Source organism: Sarcophilus harrisii, chromosome 6, assembly GCF_902635505.1.
Source record: "Sarcophilus harrisii chromosome 6, mSarHar1.11, whole genome shotgun sequence".
In the NCBI taxonomy this organism is placed as follows: Eukaryota; Metazoa; Chordata; class Mammalia; order Dasyuromorphia; family Dasyuridae; genus Sarcophilus; species Sarcophilus harrisii.
The window spans coordinates 209091349-209110665 of record NC_045431.1 but is presented as its reverse complement, the minus strand read 5'-3'; the positions used below and the strand labels follow the sequence as shown (position 1 = coordinate 209110665).

Sequence of the window (19317 nt, the reverse complement as noted above, 5' to 3'; positions counted from 1 at the left end):
GACTCTAGACCAAGTGCTCTATCATTTGTGCCGTTTGGCTGCCCCAGATAGACTTAGTTGTGTTTCTCATTTAAGAATACAATTAATGATTAGAATAGTACAAAGATTGATCAATTGGGAGCCCAAGATTCTGGGCAAATTCTAGCTCAACGACTACATGATCTTGGTACACCCTAAATTGATTTTGAGCAATTAATTTCACCGCATGGGTTTAATTTCCCTTATATGTAAAATGAGAGGGTCCCAGGATAATTATGTATTACTTCTCTTCAAAATTTCTGTCTTTTAGATATTATTTTGATCAATCTTCTTTTAATGAAACACCCAATATGTGCCAAGGACTGTTAAATCAAAGAGGTGACCAAATGATTAAATCTTAGCAGCTGGAAGCATGAAGACCCAAGTTTGAATATTGGCGCAGAGGGTCCTGGTTGTGTGATCCTGGGGAAGTCACTTAACTCCCTGTGCTGTAAAATACACACAATAACAGCCTCAGGCCAGGATTACATAATGAGTAAAATGGGAATAATAAAGATCAAATATGAACCTTAAAGTACAAAATAATTGCTAGTTAACTAAACAGTGATGGAATGCAAATAAAAAGTATAAACATATATCTATTATATTTATAACATAAATAATGTATATTATATATGTTAATATATAATATAATGTAATGACAATATATTGTATATTATACTATAAATAATATAAACTTTAAATTATAAATTATATTCACTTATATAATATATATGCATATACTTATATATATTATAAATGTATATATTATACATATAGTCTATATATATGTATTTGTGTCTAATATTCACATATACATATATGTACACACATACATATACAAACACACACATACAAAAGTTGTTACCCTGGAGGAACTGAATCTCTGCTCCATGAAAGACATTCCCACTCACTTCACTTCTACTTCTTGGAATCACTAATATATTTCAAAATTTAGCTCATGTTCCCTCTTACAAGAAGCCTTCCATGATTCTTCAAATTTAGTATCTCTATAGTTTTCTATTAGGATCATAGCCTCATTGAGCCAGAGTTGGAAGGACCGTTCATTATAAATCCTGATTTTTTTCAGATGTGGAAACTGAGACCCATAAATGCTAAAGTAATTTGTCCAAGGTCACATAGATGGCAGAGGTATGTGCACTTGAGTCACTGATCTTTCCACTGTATGACATTGTCATCCTACGTGTTCTGGTGATCCATTCAACAATAAAGCTTTATTTGCTTTATGCTTACAACCCTATAGTCTAGGAGTAGGAGCATAATAGATGTTCATCAAGTTAAATGAGATTAGTTTGGACTGGATCATCTCTGAAGTTTTTTAAGTTCTAAATCCTGGGATTATATGTGGAGAAGCGAAATTAAATGATTTGCTCTGACAGTTTATAAATGATAGAATCAAAATATAGCTCATGTCTCTTGACCCAAATCCAGCAATCTACTCTCTTCTCCACAATACTCTTTAATAATAGCTCAAATTTCTATAAAAGTTGGAGATTTATAAAGTTCATTGCTCTCAACAACTTTGTGATTTGGATAGAGAAAAATAGTATTATCTTCATTTTATATGAGAGGGGACACAGGAAAAAAACCCGATATGAACACAGAATTTTGGAACTGGAGGCATTAAAGAAATATAGACAAAATGGTGGGTTGGACATATAGTAAGAAAGGTGTCAGGGGAGAGACTGATGAGCCCACAGAGCTCCTATAATGACATGCTAAGTCTCAAGTGATAAAAGGGTTCAGGAATTTTATTTAAAGTAAATGTTAAAGAACTATTCAATCTAAGGGAGGCAAGAGTGGCACTTGAAAATATTCTGCTGTTTATCTGTACAATTATAACTCTATAAAATTAACAGTGTAAATATTGATCGAATTTAAATGACATGCTTATTTTGCCATTAAAAGAAAATACCGGTTGATACAAAATGAAAATAAATACTACGCCGAAGCTCAGACTGGTTCCTATTGGCCAATCTTTATCAGTTATTACTTCATTAAATCCTGGCTGCAAACTTCTACTACTTTACTCCAGTGAGTTAGTAGTCATTTCTACCATATGGCAGGCAGCAGTAATTCTGAGACTGCTATGACTATTGCTTCTACAATAAATATTCTCGGGGTGAGGGTGGTTGCTTTGTAACTACTTTTCTGTACTTATAAGGGTGATGTGTCACTTCTGCCTGACTCTCCTAAAGATCCTTACAGCCCTCCTTCCTAGCTACTATTTCTTTTCCCAAACAGGTGGGCAATGCTCAAGCTGCTTATTTTTTTGTCACTCCTTCCATCTTTAAGGAATTTTTTTGATCATATAACTAACAGGATCATATTCCTTCTGTTTTGCCATGCTGCTTTCTATTTGTTTTTCTTTGAAAAGTTTGACCAAGAGACTCTAGGAATATTTAGAGACTTCCACGAAAGATGAAATGCTCAGTAAAGTCATTAATGATAGTCCCTTTCCTCACTTATTATCTTCTCCAAAGGTTTGTTTTGAGGAAAGTAATTAATAAATCTTAATATGTTAATAACAATAGTCCTATGTGGGCCATAGGAGTTAAGCCTTAGAATTCCAAGGAGTCACTTAAAACCAAATTTTTAAACAAAAAGTGAGTTGACGAATAAAAGATTTAGGTGCTAACAGACATTATAATTATCCTCTGAGCTAATATAAGGAAGGCAAAGTCCCACCCAATAAAAATTCCCTTATGTCAAAAATCCGTGATGTAACCATCACAGTGAATAAGAAGCTATTAACGATAAAGAGGCTGAACGTGTGGTTTATGGCAATTCAGCATAGGACAAATGTACCCCCCCTCTCATCAATATTGGGGCCCAACATCTTAGAGCACATTATTTTTGCAATTATATGTTAGCTCTGCAAGTCAAGCAGCAATTTCCCATGGTAGGCTAGAGGCATTAGCACAGAGGAATGAAGTGATCTGATTATTTTCCCCTTTGCTGTAAGAACTCTGTTTGCATCCATGCATTTACTGGCATCAGAAACAAATGAACACTTACACAGAAGCTGGCTGATTTTTCAGAAAATGATGGGGCTCAATTGCACCAAATATTACAAAATGTAAACCCTTCATTTGCTGCAAGTGGAAAGGTGCTTGGCGTGGCAGAGAATGAACTCAAACCAATACTAATTGGCTGACATTATCAGTCCCATGAATGATAATGTTCCTAACAAACTAATATTGGAATAAAGTCGCAAGAAGGCCAATAAAAGTGTCAGTGGTGTTATTTAATGTGCATTTTTAGCAAGGAGCAAGGGCAGCTCATTGAGATTCAGTTGACACAGCAGATTGTTATAATACCAAACAGTCACTTGTGTTGCTACCCAATAGACAATAAGAGGGGCAGATCAGTTCATCTAGCTTTATCGCTAATTAGTGCTGAAAATGTACACTGAAAACAGTGGCAGGAAGAACCCTTGACCTTGTTAAATTAACCACATTTGATAGAGGGCAAAAAGAACAATGTTTTCAAGGCAAGAAAGCCCATCTGTGACCTAGTCATCCCATATTACTCACCTGATGAGAACAATCCACATCCCAATAAAGGGAACCAAAATGTTCTTTATAGCACACATGTGTCAAACACCCCACCCAGGCCACATGAAGACCAAAACATGGTGGCTCAGAATCAGATGAACATGCAATTGGGAAATGAAATAAAATAAATAAAATCAAAATTTTATTTTCTAAGTCAATATGGGGCCCACAGGAAAACTTATGGATCCTATTTCTATATGCATTTGACACTACTACCTTACAGCACATTCTACACTTCTTATAACCTTCATCTCATAAATAGAAATCATTTTTAAAACAGTTTTGTTACCTTTTTCGCAGTGGCTTCCTGTGAATCCAGATGGACAGAGGCATTTATTAGGGGCCATACACGTCCCTCCATATCTGCATCCTTCTTCACAGAAAGCTTTAAAATAAAACAAATGAATTTTTTAAAAAATTTGAAACCATTTGAAAAATACTATGTGAAATCCTGAAACATTAAGCCATTTAGTTGAATTTCATTTTAATTGCTTCTATATTTATAGTATTTTTATATAAAACAGTTAAAAATTGAAAATAAGTGAATGAAATAGGTTTGTACAATGGGAAAGGACCTGGCCATATCACCAGGAAAGACCTTGATTTAATGTCCACACTTGACTTAAAATAACTGTTACTACAGGTAGGAAGCATAACCTTTATGAGCTCTAGTTTCCTTATTTGTAAAATGACTCGAATAGCATGTATAATAAACTTCGTAGGGTTGTTATGAGACTCAATGGAGAAATATTTATATAAAGAGAGTGGTAATCCTTAAAATAAAAATGTAATTTTCCTTTATTTTTTGCACTTTCTAGGGGTGTTGATCTGGATTTGTGATTTTATGGTGTAAGGAACTCTCCAAAAGGATATTGAAGATTGGCCCTTGCTCTGTAATTTAATGTTTTAGAGAACTGTATGGAACAGCAAGCCAGTGTGACCTGACAAGCGTCCCATAACCAGGATATTTCACATGGAAGACTTGAATCTAAGTCTTTCTGACTTTTAGAAGACTCCCTATTCACATTGTGCAGCCTCTGAAGGAATCTTAGAAGTCACTTAATCCAAGACTTAGATTCTGTATGAAGAAAAGAAGTTTAAGAACATTAAGTGACTAGTCTACAATCATAAATATGATAAGTAGCATAACCAGGGTATGAACCAAAGGTCATCTCCTTTTAACCCTTGGACATTAAAAATTGGAATATTACTCTTATTATAATTTTATAAATATAAAAAATGGAGGCACATGATGTTAACTGGGGGAGGAGAGCTGGACTGTTTAGTTCCTAATATAATGTTATTAATCACTTTTTACTACATATTAATTATTCTATAATAACATTCCAAAAGGGTTCATCATTCTGATAATACATTTGAATATCTATATGGAAACTGGGTAGATTATAAAACCAAATTATCTTATTTATATGGATTTCTTCTCAATTTAATTTTTTTTTATTATAGAAAATACACATACATGTGTGCAACATTTATGGGCATCAATTTATCCTTGAGAAAATTTTTATTAATCTACATGTGGATAAAATAATATGAAAATGGTATACGTCATTGACTGTGTTGTATGTCATTATGAGCCAGACTATTTTATTCCCAGGCAGGTCGCAATATTATAAAACCAGATGTTCTTTGCATTGACTCTTAAGACCATGCTAAATTACATAAAGCTTTTAGCAAGTCATAGAAGTTGAAAGAAATTCACAGCTCATCTTGTCCAGCTTTTACTAGATTGTGTGGAATACCCTCAAGGATATTCCTAACAAGTGACCATATGTATTCTGTTTGACAATTCCTGTGACAAGAACTCACTTTATGTGAGTTTCTATGTGAGGGAAGGAGGATCAAGGGCAAAGTAATCCATTCCATTGTTTGACAGATCAAATTAAATTAAAATATACATATACATATATATATATATAGTCAGCTTTTTGCCATCAGTGTCTTAATACTTCAAATATTTGGAAACAAAGATTATGTCCCCACTTAAGAGTATTTTCCCCTGAGTAAAGAAAAAGTTCTGATATTTATATTAATTTAAAATAACCCTACTATCTTTGCTTCTTCATCTGAACAGGCTACAAATGTGTTTTATAAAATGGGTACCCAGAATTAAACAAATTTTCCCATTGTGATCTGATCAGAGAACACAGTTCTCACTTCATTCATATTAAAATTTATACTTTTGTTAAGAAATGTAAGATAATATTAGTTTTTTGGACTTCTTCAACACTGGTCACAACTTATGGTCAACTAAAACATCCACCTCCCCCCTCCTCCACATAATATTCTATCAACAAAGTAATTTGAAGGTTTTATGGAGTAACTACTATGTGCTAGGTACTTGGGAGACAAAAGCAAATATCAAATGGTTTCTGTCTTCAAGAAACTTATATTCTATAAAAGGAAGATAATGTGTACATTTGCAGAAAAAACTCCAAAATATATGCCAAATAAACACAGGATATCTTACAGGGAAAAGACACTAGAATCTACAATGAATTAAGCAAGACTTCATAAGGTATTCGGTCTTTGGATTAAGTTTTAAGGGGAAATGGGAATGCTAATAGGCATAAAAGAACAGGAAATGTTTCCCACATATGGCAGGTAACTAGTATAGAGGTGGCAGCCATATGCAATCTAGCTATGTTTTTCTCATGATTTGTTTTCAAGGTGATATTTTTAGCATATATGTAGAACTTTACTCGCTACTTTTTTTTAAATTTTATTTTCTTCTGACCTATTATTCTAGTTTGTTGAAATCTTAAGGATCATAATTTTGCTTTCTGATCTGGATTTTGTGTCATTTTAAAATATGGCAAGAACTGTGTTTATGGTTTAATTGAAGTCATTGTTAAACAAGTAGGACAAGGAATAGAGATCTGTGGTACCCCACACCAAACACATCCATTCAATTTGACATTTGTCAGTTAGTTAATATTCTTTGAGCGTGATCATTCAGGCAACTATCAGTCCATCTAACTGTACTAAAATCTGCTTGCCCTTCTGTCTTGTCCATAATGAACTTAGTATTTCCAGAAACATGACATCAAAATTGTTATCATATAGTTTGATACTCAGGGAAAAAAATGGCTTTCTTTAGTTTTTTCATTACTCTTCCTGGTCTCAAAAAAACCTCAAAATTAACAAAAAGCAGTTTTTAGCCATTGTTTTCCCATGATATTTCTACGTACGAGGCAGCATCCCATACTGAATAAATGATGAATTGGTTTAGAGCAGGTATATTATAATTAACAAAGCTTTCCTTGGGTTTTAATTTCAGTTCTTCTATTTTATATATTTTTTCTGTCTAAAACAATTATGATAAAGAAAAAAGTTAAAAGAGTAGACTCATTCTGATTTCTCTCTGTCATTTTATAAAATCATTATTTACCATTTTAATGATTTCTTCTTCAGTACTCTTGCTGTGGTACCCAACTGGTCTGACTGTTGAGCACTTTTAGGGACCCACTATTTTGATGAAGAACTCAGCCATCCTTTATGATATTTCCCAGCTGCCAAGACCAGCAAACATGGTCTGATCACTGAACACATGTCTGGAATTCCTGCCTTAGGTCCCTGCTGCTTTGAATGGTAAGTAGCTTCCAGAGATGATTATTCCATGCAGGGCCCAAACAAAGCTTAACTGCCTGGTTATTTTGTAGCCAGATGCCTTGCCACTGGATATTTATTTCCTTATTCCCTCCTTCCAGATTAGAACCAAAAAGAACAATAATCAAATAAATACGACCACTGTGAGTGTGTGAATAGCCATCATAATGGTTCCATTCACCAAACATGAAACCAAAATACTATTTCCTACCCAGCACTCCTCTAGCTTGAAATGTTGTCTTTCTATATCAAAATGTTAGCCTCTTGTAGCAAAGGACCTGTTCCCTTTTGTTCTTGTTTCCCAAGTGTTCAGCACAGTGTTTGACATAGTAAGTCCTCGAGAAACTGTTTTTTCACTCATTCAGGCACTAGAGTCAAGAAATAGACAGATCCTAGATGCTTTTTCTGAAACATGCATTTGTGTGTACTCACACAGAAACACACACACATACACACACACACAATTTTGCTGTTCTTAAAAATTTCCTTAACCTCCAGCTCACTCTGGGCTTTAGTCTTCCTGACACTTTGAGGTATAAAACAATGGAATTTACCCCTCAAAGTGTCAGGAAAACAAAAGCCCAGAGTAAGCTTACCTTAACTTCCTTAGTTTCATTTACCTATTTTAAAAAAATATTTTTTATATCATCTTTTGGAATCTAAGCTCATTAAGTTCATTCTATGCAACCATATCCTTCTCTTGAGATACCAACTTTTCTTTTTAATCATCAATGAATTCATCCAGTGAATCACCAAAAGAATTATATTACGCTCAGTAGAATTTTCTCATTTTTATTTTATTTGCCTTTAAAAAATAGTCCATATAGAATTTTTATGATAATTATTGCCTGGAATAGTTCAGTCTTTCAAAAAGCTGGATAGCAAAAAAGATAATCATGTAAGAACACAATAAGGGACCTAGGTTAGAAAATGAAGAAGTAAAGGCCATTTAGTCCAAAACTCTCCTTATATTGATGAAGAAACAAAGGTATGAGATATGAGGGGACTGAACCAAGAACTAAATGCCTCAGATGGGTTTTGAAGTCAGGTTTTTCTGACTAAAATTCAGGATTATTTCTAAAATACACATATAAGTCAACTAGACTTATATGCAAATTCAGGACTTAGTTTTATCTCTGCTGGCTAAGGGCATTCCAGCCCTGGCCATGACACATGACTTCTGAGAAAGCTACACTATAGTCAAATGAATTAGAGGACCATAACTATAGAACTAGAAGGGATCTTAAGAGATCATCCAGTCTGACCCCCTTATTCTGCAAATAAAGAAACTGAATGTTACTTGATTTTCTCCTGGTCACACAGATTGCAAATATAGAAGCTGGATTTGAACTCAAATCCCATGATTTCATATTTATCCCACCATGTAGCAGATCTTTCAACTGTACCAAATGGCTCCATGCAAAAGCCTATATTTTATTTTCACCAAGCACTAGACAAAACATCTGGATCTGTTCTGGATCTGTTACACCTGTGACTTTGAAAGTAGCAACAAGACAGTAGATGAAAAAAAAAAAGCCTCACCTAAGCATGATTGCCAGTTTCTACACCATAGAGTACTTACTGCTGGATCAAACAGCTTTTTGCATTTTCCCCAGCTAATGGAAAGCTTCCTTTGATCTAACCAAAAGACAATATATGTTCTAGACTTCCAAGTGCCTCAACACTGATAAACCTGTGTAAAAGCTTTCCACAACGGCTTTGTTTTTCAAAAGTAACTCTAACAAAAGTCATAATGTAGACTATATTCATAAGGATGACTCTTTTCAGCCTCTGTAAGATCCACACTATTGTTCTTTAGATACCGAGTAGGCAGTTGTGAGTGAAGTTTTAATAAATATTTAAAGAATAGTCCTAATAACTGAATCACAAAGTGTTTCTGGAAGCCAGAATCAGCAATGGGAGGTTGGCAAAAGGAAATTTCAAATCATGGTAACATGCTCCTAGGGCATTTGCGTGGAAACAACAATTTAGGCTTATTTTACAAAATCAAAACCAAAACCCATAAGCTATCCTAAGGGCATAACTCATTTAAAAAAAAAAATATATATATATATATATATTATGAACTCATTCAAGAAAAATAGAAAATCTTGGGGCTCCTATCCTATTATTAATGATATAATCAATAATGAATAGCATTTTATTTAATTCTAAAATGAGCATTAGAATTTTTTCTGTTCTAAAATAATAATGAGAGTTTGAAAAGTATTAATTTTTTAAAAAATTAAGAAAGGACTGTGCAGGACATCAACCAAGATAGTGCTCTGAATGGGAGGCAGACTACCTAGCTCCCATAGACTTATTCTAACAAAAACTTGAAGATCATGAAATAATGATGCAGACATCCAAAGTAACTACAAAGAACTTATGAAGAAGATATTTTCTAAATACAAAAAAGAATTGAATAAATGTACAGAATAATTTTTAATATATGTATACACATATATGTCTATATGAATGGAGAGAGAGAGAGAGAGAGAGAGAGAGAGAGAGAGATTTCTGTCTAATGATAGTCATCTCTATGGTGGGAAGGGAAGGAGAAAAGAAAGTTACCTGATAACTTTATTATGTATTTTAAAAAAGCATCAAGTTATACAGTTATACATAATAAATTTGCAATTTTATATGTAATCCTCTTCTTAAAAATTCTACTGTTATCGAAATGCTTGTGTTATTCCATAAATTGGAAATAAAATTAAAAAATAATAATGCAGGAAAAAAAATGATGCAGAGAAACTTCTGATGAGTGACTTCTTCCAGCACAGAATTGTAGAGTTTTTTTTTTTTTTAATTTAATAGCCTTTTATTTACAGGTTATATGTATGGGTAACTTTACAGCATTAACAATTGCCAAACCTCTTGTTCCAATTTTTCACCTCTTACCCCCCTACCCCCTCCCCTAGATGGCAGGATGACCAGTAGATGTTAAATACATTAAAATATAAATTAGATACACAATAAGTATACATGACCAAAACGTTATTTTGCTGTACAAAAAGAATTAGACTTTGAAATATTGTACAATTAGCTTGTGAAGGAAATCAAAAATGCAGGTGGGCATAAATATAGGGATTGGGAATTCAATGTAATGGTTTTTAGTCATCTCCCAGAGTTCTTTCTCTGGGCGTAGCTGGTTCAGTTCATTACTGCTCCATTGGAAATGATTTGGTTGATCTCATTGCTGAGGATGGCCAGGTCCGTCAGAACTGGTCATCATATAATATTGTTGTTGAAGTATATAATGATCTCCTGGTTCTGCTCATTTCACTCAGCATCAGTTCGTGTAAGTCTCTCCAGGCCTTTCTGAAATCATCCTGTTGGTCATTTCTTACAGAACAGTAATATTCCATAGTATTCATATACCACAATTTATTCAGCCATTCTCCAACTGATGGACATCCATTCAGTTTCCAGTTTCTAGCCACTACAAAAAGGGCTGCCACAAACATTCGTGCACATACAGGTCCCTTTCCCTTCTTTATAATCTCTTTGGGATATAAGCCCACTGAGAATTGTAGAGTTTCAAGAGCAACATGAAAGTCCATCACTCCTATTTCCTATCAATACTACCATAGAGAAGACATAAGAGTCTGTCAAGAAAGTGTGTGGCCCAAAGAGCAATAGTAGAAGGCATCCTGAGTAATCTCTAGGGTAGTTTTCAAACCACCCACTCCCTCACTTTGCCTTGACAGAGCAACTGGCAGAGAGCAATGATGGCAAACAGCCTGTAGCATAGCAGGATTTACTCAAGGATTCTAGCCAAAAGATTGCAAGGTCCCTCACACCCTTCCTGAGATAGCAATTATGGAGTTCTCTGAATATCAAGGATCCAAAGGAGTCTGACCATAGGAGGTGGAAGGTCACCATAAACACCCTGATCATGACCTCAATGGAAGCTCAAGCAGTGATGAATACATTGACCAAAAGTACAGCAAAGAAACTGACCCTGGGAAAAAAAAAGTTTCAATTAAGGAATTCAGTACGAAGTGAAGAAGACCTTGACATTGTATGTAAGTGTAAAACTTGCACAGAGACATATATATAGAGACACACATATATAGATATACATATCTAATTAGCAATATTACATCTAAAAATCCCTCAAAAAGAAGACAATCGATTCAAAACATCTGCAAGTAGAGATTCAGTGGAAATATAATTTTTTCATAAGGACTACATGATTGTTTAGAGAAAAAATGAAATGAGATTTTAAAAATTAAATAATATATTTTAAGGAAAGAGAAAGAAATAGCTTAACTGAGGAAGTGATGAATATTCCCCACATAAATGAAATTCAAAAACTTGAATACACTAAATAGAAACCAGTAGCTAGAAGTACTAGAAAACATAAGATGAAATAAAATAGAAGAAAATGTAAAATATCTGATATTAAATGCTACTTACCTGAAAAACAGTTCAAGCAAGTATAAATTTAAGTATAATTTTAGATCTTGAAAAAATGCTGTACACTATTTCAAGAAAACATAAATTAAAATTGTCCAGATATAAGAGAGGTAGATAGCAAAATGAAGATAGAATCTACAAATCATTTTCTGAAAAAAAAAGTCCAATAATAAAAATGCCCAATAGTATCATACCCCAAATCTCTAAGATGGCCAAAGAAAACATATTGCAAACCTCTAGAAAGAAAAAAATAAAAATGGCAAGGAATTGCAATCATAATTTACACAAGATCTGGCAGCTTCTTCTCTGAAAGAGAAGAGATCTTAGAATGTAATATTCCTAAAGGAAAATATATAGGCTAATCTTTGAGAGTTACCCAGAGAAATTGAGAATAATATCACATAAATAAATGAACATTTAATGGAATAGAGAACTTTCAAGAATTTCTTATTAAAGTCCAGAGCCGAGTACAATTATTAAATATAAACATTTGAATTAAGAGAAACTAGAAAGGAAAATTAATTTAAACAACTGGAAGTACCTGTGTGGCTGTGGTGTAGACATTGTAAGTAGGAGAAGAAATAATCTTATTGTCTCCACAGAGTATTGAGAGAGTTAAATAAGAAAAAAGACAGAGGTCCTACGTGGTGTATTTATTCTATTTTAAAGTATTTGAATACATAAAAGAGAAAGATAAGAAGAACATATTTATGCAGAAAAGAAGACAGGAGAAGAATTTACTATTTTTTATAAATAAGGTGTGTAAGATCACATAAACATGGAGATAGGGATGGGTAGAGTAAGTATTAAATGAACCTGATTTTTAAATGAACCCGATTTTTCTCTGAAACTTACAGAGAATGGTTAAATATACACATGCCCCCAAAAAGAGACTAATGTATAAATACATCACAAAAAAACAGAGGAAAAAACGAACAATGGTGTACATAAGGGAAAGACTTATGTATGGAAGTATGGAAGATAATACTAGAAATGGTAAGTTCAAATCTAAGGGAATCTTGGGAATCTAAGGGAATACTTGACATGACCTCTTAAATCACTGGAAAATCAAATATACAATGAAAGAGCATCACACCATAGTAATTATGAAAGAAGATTTCAGCCAATCCTGGTCACTGTGAACTGATGCTGAGTGAATTGAACAGAACCAGAACAATTTATTTAAAGTCAATAATATTTTAAAGGAAAATAACTTTGAATTAAAAAAATTACAATGAACAATTATTTCTTCAAAGGATCTATCATGAAGCATGTTACCCAATCCTAACAGAGAGAATATGGTAATAAAGTAAGCAAAGAAACATACCTTTTAGACATGGTCACTTTGTGAAAATGCATATTGGGTGTAAGTCTATATATATAAATAGAAAGAGAGAGACATACACACACCTACACACTCTATGTGTATGTGTGTATATGTGTGTGTGTATGTGTATGGAGAGAGAGAAAGAGAGAAAAAGTATATCTATCAACATATATGTTGTTATTCAGTTATTTCAGAGATATTACATTAATTACATTAATACAACACATTAAGAGATAGCAGAACTCAACCCAATTCAATAACTTGTCTCCATTCTCGTCTCCAAAAGTCAGACCATGAAATCCATTTCATTGACACATAATAGGTATTAATAAACGTTTCTCAATTGATTATTAGGGAATGGAGTACAATGGCTGAGTGTAATTTTTCCTGATAGGTATAAGTAATACATTTCACTTAACTTTTATTGCTGTTAAAAGATTTATTGTCAATTGAATAGCTGGATATTGATAAATGTTTAACACCTTTCCAAAATACATATTTTCAAATTTAACCTGCTTTATAAACATTTTCTCTAACATTTCCTTAAATCCACATAATTATAATTTAGGCTCTGACTCGAACTATGTGTTTATTTTTTAGCATAAATTGTCACATTCAAAATTTAACAATGTGCTTTCATGAGCCAGGTCAAACAGATTCCCTTGCACACATGGATTGGAAATCTATTGAAGACCTAAGCTTTTATTTTTATTTTTTGAAGCATCAGTAAAAATTTTCTTTGATTTCGTTTCTTAGAACAAGCAAGCTGTTTCAAGTTGAATCAATCTTAGTTTATTTATTCAATTCAAAAAAGCCATTCAGCTTCTATATGACAGTCCAAGTTTTACACACTCAAGCTATGTATTAGTCTGGGCTCTTCTATTGCCTCGCTTTTCTCACCATGGTCTATGCATTTATATGAACGAAATTAAACCACCTCACATCAGCTCCCCCACTCTCAACAAAATTTCTCTCATTTCCTACCTTTATGTCTCACTTAAAAAAAAATTCAATCTCATGTGTTCAAACTAATAATGTTTTTTCCTAAGAACAGGAGGTTAGAAGTTAGGAGGAAGTGAATGAATGTATTTAGAAATAACCTTCTCTAAGTAATGGAACCAGTGGAAAACAGAAGGAGAGAAGTTAATAAGGGAACCTCACAAGACCAAGGGAGTGGCTAATGGACACTGCATTAGTTTTGTGAACCTAAAAATCAATGAAACGTCATCTGAGCTACTCAGGCACTCTTTGGAAGCTGCCTGCTTCTGTGATTAAATTTTTTAATAAGTCCATCAGCCTGTGGTTCTCTGGATTGCTGCTGTGTGGGGGGCCCTGCAGCAATACAGTTTGTCATGAAATAATGGAATACTACAGTTCTCGTTTGAAATATTGAAGTTTTCCTAGCAAGCGGCCTTCCACTAATCCTGGACGGTTAACATAAGCATGATAAATCTAAGGGAGCCTTTCCAGGCTGGAGCTAGCACCTAAAGCTACTTTGAAGAAGTAGAGTTTCTGAAACTATTAGAAGATATAGATATCAAATACTAGATAGTAGTGGGGCTGGATGCTTGTGCAGGCAGCTAAGAAGAGAGCTTAAAGGTTCAGCTGTCCATTTCATTGTGGTGAGTGCCCAATAAGACAAAAGGCAAGTGGTACCATCTTCATGAAAAAAAATCATTTTTGACATTTGGTGCATTGGAGAGAGTCCAGGATTTGGAGTCTAGGGAGCATAGTGCAAATCTAAGCTTCAACATTTATTATCTGTGCGTGTAACCTTGAGCAAGTTTCCAAAGCTTTCTAGGCCTTGGATGTCCAATTTATTGATAAAATAAGAGAATTGGACCACATGACCTCTAAGGACCCTTCTATTCTAAATCTATTATCTTGAAAGCTGTCCAATCCTACGGGAAATTATCGAGCATCTAATATGAGCAAAACATTTTGCTAGAAATTGGGGATTCAAAGATAATTTAAAAGGAGTAGCAAGCAGCAGAGTGCAGGGAATAAAAAATAGGATGTGCCTGAACTTAAAATCTAACTCAGCTGCTTATTAGCTACATGACCCTGGGGGTGTCAATATACCTCTTTGTGTCTCAATTTTCTCACCTATAAAATGAGGGGATTGGACTTGATAATCTCCAATTTATCCTCTATTTTTAAATATAATCCTACTGAGGGGGGAAAAAAAAACACAATCTGACCATTTATGATTTTACATGCTTTTCGGCGAGGTATTTCAACATATAAACAAATAAGTAGATGTAAAAGATAATTATCTATCCATGCCTTTACATATCCATGTACACACAAATGTATATTCTATACACAATATGATTATAGACACATGCATGCACATAAACATGTATATAGTGTATACCTACAAAAGCCTGTGCAGTTTCAAACTAAGAAAGCTTAATAACATATATATTTATTCACAAAAGGATATACACATGTTTTTGCTTTTAATTCCATTAGATTCTCTCAATACACATATATGCATTCATACACACAAAGCATTAGTAATTTACTCTGGGCTTCCACCAGGCTCTTTCCAATTGAGATAAGAAAGGGAGATTGCCAAGTCAAAATGTAGCAGTATCACATGGGGAACACAAGTCAAAAAAAAAATCAAACAATAAAATGATAAAACTTGTACAAGAGCCAGCTTTTAATAACAATCTTTTTTTATAGATGGTATTTCTGAGACCTGCCTTGGAGACATACAGAATACAAGCTGGTAATTTAATCTCAAGGGAAATCTTCATCTAAATTTCAATGCTGTTGATTTCAATTCAATTGCTGGGTCCTCCACAATGGAGTGGGTTATCTGAGCTTCAGCATCCTCCCAATCTTTGTATTTCCTAGAGCTTTATACACTTTAAAGCACTTTCTCCTTCATTATCTCAGTTGAGCTTCTCCACAACCATGTGAATAAATCAATTAAATTCATTTTATAGATAGGAAAAGTGGGGGAAGTTAAAGGTTAGTCAAGATTACAAAACAAATTAGTTGGACAACTGAGACTAATATGCAAATCTATGGACTGGTATTCTAGCAATCTATTGATTACAATCCAAGAAGTCTTGAAAAAGTGCATGCACTTGATCTACATGCATTTATTGAGTTCTCTCTCTGTGTCGGTTATTGTTCAACAATTGATGATTCTTCAAAGGTAAAAAAGCAAGTTCTCATTCTTAAGAAGCTTATCTTGTACATAATTGAGTAGTTTTCACATGTAAATTAATTGACCTTCAAAGCGGAAATTATGCCCATTTTACAGATGGGAACATCAAGGAAGAATAGATCTATTAAAAAAAAAAAAAAACAAAGAAACCAAAAACCTGGTTCATTTTAAGGGTAGCATAAGTATCATGTTCTCATTTGTATTGGACTAACACCTTTATTCCTGAAAGTGCCATCAACAGAATTTAATATCTTTTAGTTAGTGTTTTATTGAATTAGAAAAATTCAAAGGACTTCTGGCCAAGGAGATCCAGCAAAAACACACATTTGACCTTTCCTTGCCTATTTTCAAAGTCAAAACATATGATCCTTTTTTGCTGGCATATCTGATTAATGACTATTTTCTCCCCACTCACAGCCGCTGGGCCCCTGGTTTCTAATGCCTGCTTGTTATGTTTCTTTCTGTATTTTTGGCTATATCTCATCTACAACGTTGCCTCTCTCATTCTTGTGCTAATGTTAGTTTTGAAAGCTGTAAGCTCCAATTTCTCAAAATATGATCATTTATAATCTCGGAAGCAGCAGCCACCACAGGAAGCTTATTTGATAGGAGGAACCTTGTCTAGGGCAGTGAGCTGGGGACTGGTACTCCAGAGACCTGAATGGGAGTCTTGGTTCAATCACTTGCCTCTCTGGATCTCAATTTCCTAACTCAAAATGGTCAGAAACTATTAAATTCTTCACATAATAGTGACAGAATAAAAGGTGAAAAAATGAAAAGTAACATTAGAACTCCTACAAGGATCAGCTGATCTAATGCATATGAAGGGCTTTGCAAACCTTCAAGTATTATATATGACACAATTTTATTGGATAGATTGCTGACCTGGAGCAAAGGAAAACGGATTCAAGTTCAAACTCTAAAACCTAGCAACTATATTACATTTTATATCAATAACAAGCAATAATATAATTCATGTGCTCATTTTTCTATTCATTTTTTAACACCAACTTAAGTGTGAGAAGGCACAATTTGGATAGAGATGGAGTCAGTGAGATGGGGGATTGAGTCATTCTTTTGATACACACTAAGTGTCTCACCACAGGCAACTACAAATTAAAAGTATTTTTTCATTCTTGAAGAGCATCCTAATGTCAGGGAAGTGCTATGAAATGCAAGAGAGTTGGATTTAAGCCAGGGAGGGCTGTGCAAAGTCAGTCTTTCTGAGTCCAGGGTCAGGATATAGATCTGACAACTAGAAATGGCCCTCACAAATTGTTGATTTGCATTAGATTCAAGGAGGAAGAAATGTACATGTATATGTATGATAGGGTTCATATATTGATGAAATCACATGCCTAATTCACATCCTCTGCCCAATGAAGAAATATCATTATAAGTTAAGAAACCTGACAAATGTCACATAGTGATAGATCAAGGAACTCACTAAATTCTCTGTCATTAACCTCCATCAAAATTTCTCTCTTACACCATATTCCTTCCATTGATCCCTTAGTTCTTGCTCCCTGCCCTTCATTTAATAAATCCCTCCTATTTTTAAAGGTCCAGCTTCAGTTTCATTTTCTCAGGAGATCAGTCTCTACAAAAACTCTGATCAACACTGATTTGTGGTTCAACCCCAGTGTCCCATAGTACTCCTCATTTGTGGCATTTTTGTAATTAAGTGAATTTCATACTAGTGGGTAATGATAAAAGATTCCAGTTTATGACCCACTTTGTGAAGCAATATAGTAACACCTCCATTATTTAGAAGTCAGACACTGAGCAACAAATATCACCAAATCTGAAAGTAAATAAATATAATAAGAGAAATGATTCTTTCAGTGAAGAAGCTGCTCTCAATGATCTCAAGCAAAAAAATAAATAAATAAATAACCAAGAAGAGCAAAAGATATAAAAGTGATGAGCAAATTCTGCTCTGCTCTGCTGTCCTACTATCAATGACTGGTGATCATTAGAACAATCAAACCACTCTTGCTGAAAGTACATAAACCAGCAGAAGATGAAGGCTAGAGAAAAGAAAAAAGGAACACAGTAGCAGAGAGAGGAGTAAGATAGGAAAGAGTAGGGAAGGAGTTCAAATCAGTGACTAGAGGTGATAATATTATAGCCAGCAGTTATTGTTTGCAAAGCTCTTAACAAATACCATTGTATTTTATCCTTACAACGTCTTGGTGAGGGTGACGATGAGAAAAATGAGGCTGAAAGTTATTTAATGACTTGTCCTTGGTCACAAGACTGAGCATCTAGAGTCAAAGTTAAATTCGGATATTCCTGATCCAAAGTATAGCATCCTATTCACTATGCTACCTAGCAAGAGACACACTAATATTGGAAAAGCAGAGAGAAATGAGAAATGAAGAGAGAAAGGTTCTCTCTACTGTTGAGTAGGAAATCTGAGCATGTTTCTCTACTAAAAAATCCTCATTGCTTTCCCCTTTAACTCCAGAGGCAGCTGGTAGTGCAAAGGATAGAGTGCTGGGTCTGGAGGCAGAAGACCTGAATTAAAATCCAGCTTCAACTACATGATATTAGATAAGTCATTTTATATATGGTTACTCCCGTTTTTATCCATTGTAAAACGGAGATAACAACATTTAATTTTGAAGTATTATAAGGATCAAAAGAGAGAAAATGTGTAAAAATTCTTACCACAGTGTCCAGTACACAGTAAATGTTATATAAATGCTTACTCCCCCTCTAGGATAATGAACCATACAATTTCTGGTATTTAAGCCCTCTATCACCTGCTTCCTATCTATCTTCCCAACTGTATTTCACTAGCCTGTCTGAACTATTGTTTCTTCTCCCACCTCTATGCATTTATTCATGTTGTCTTCCTTGCCTTGAATGCCCTTCCTTCTTGTCTCTGCTTCTCAAAGGAGTCATCACTTAGGCAAAAGAAAAAAAAAAAAGAAAAAAAAAAGATCTCATTGCATCAGGTAAAATTCTCTTTCCTCCTTCAAATTATCTCTTATTTATCTTTTGTACATGGTATTCCCTCCACTAGAATATAAACTACTTTGAGGATAAGAACTATTTCATTTTTGTTTTTATATCTATAGCATATGCAAAATAGCACACCAGACTACATGCGAGTCACAGTTACATATTAGGAACTAATTAGGATGATT

The 19317-nt window shown here is 34.1% G+C and overlaps 1 protein-coding gene and 2 long non-coding RNA genes across 6 annotated transcripts in view; 2 read left to right on the top strand and 1 right to left on the bottom strand.

The window, feature by feature from the left end:
* Window positions 1–5132, top strand: part of LOC116419810 — a 197116-nt gene extending 191984 nt beyond the window's left edge. For all 3 annotated transcript variants that reach the window (XR_004230113.1, XR_004230112.1, XR_004230114.1), the window contains one exon: window positions 4415–5132. This is a non-coding gene — a long non-coding RNA (uncharacterized LOC116419810). The remainder of the gene's footprint in view (window positions 1–4414) is intronic.
* The window catches only part of NELL1 (neural EGFL like 1), an 842535-nt gene that overhangs the window by 174447 nt on the left and 648771 nt on the right, over window positions 1–19317 (bottom strand). For both annotated transcript variants that reach the window (XM_031941958.1, XM_031941959.1), the window contains exon 15: window positions 3886–3981. In XM_031941958.1, the coding sequence (XP_031797818.1) occupies window positions 3886–3981 (96 nt within the window). The remainder of the gene's footprint in view (window positions 1–3885; window positions 3982–19317) is intronic.
* Window positions 6979–19317, top strand: part of LOC116419811 — a 38259-nt gene continuing 25920 nt past the window's right edge. Inside the window, exon 1 of the long non-coding RNA XR_004230115.1 lies at window positions 6979–7208. This is a non-coding gene — a long non-coding RNA (uncharacterized LOC116419811). The remainder of the gene's footprint in view (window positions 7209–19317) is intronic.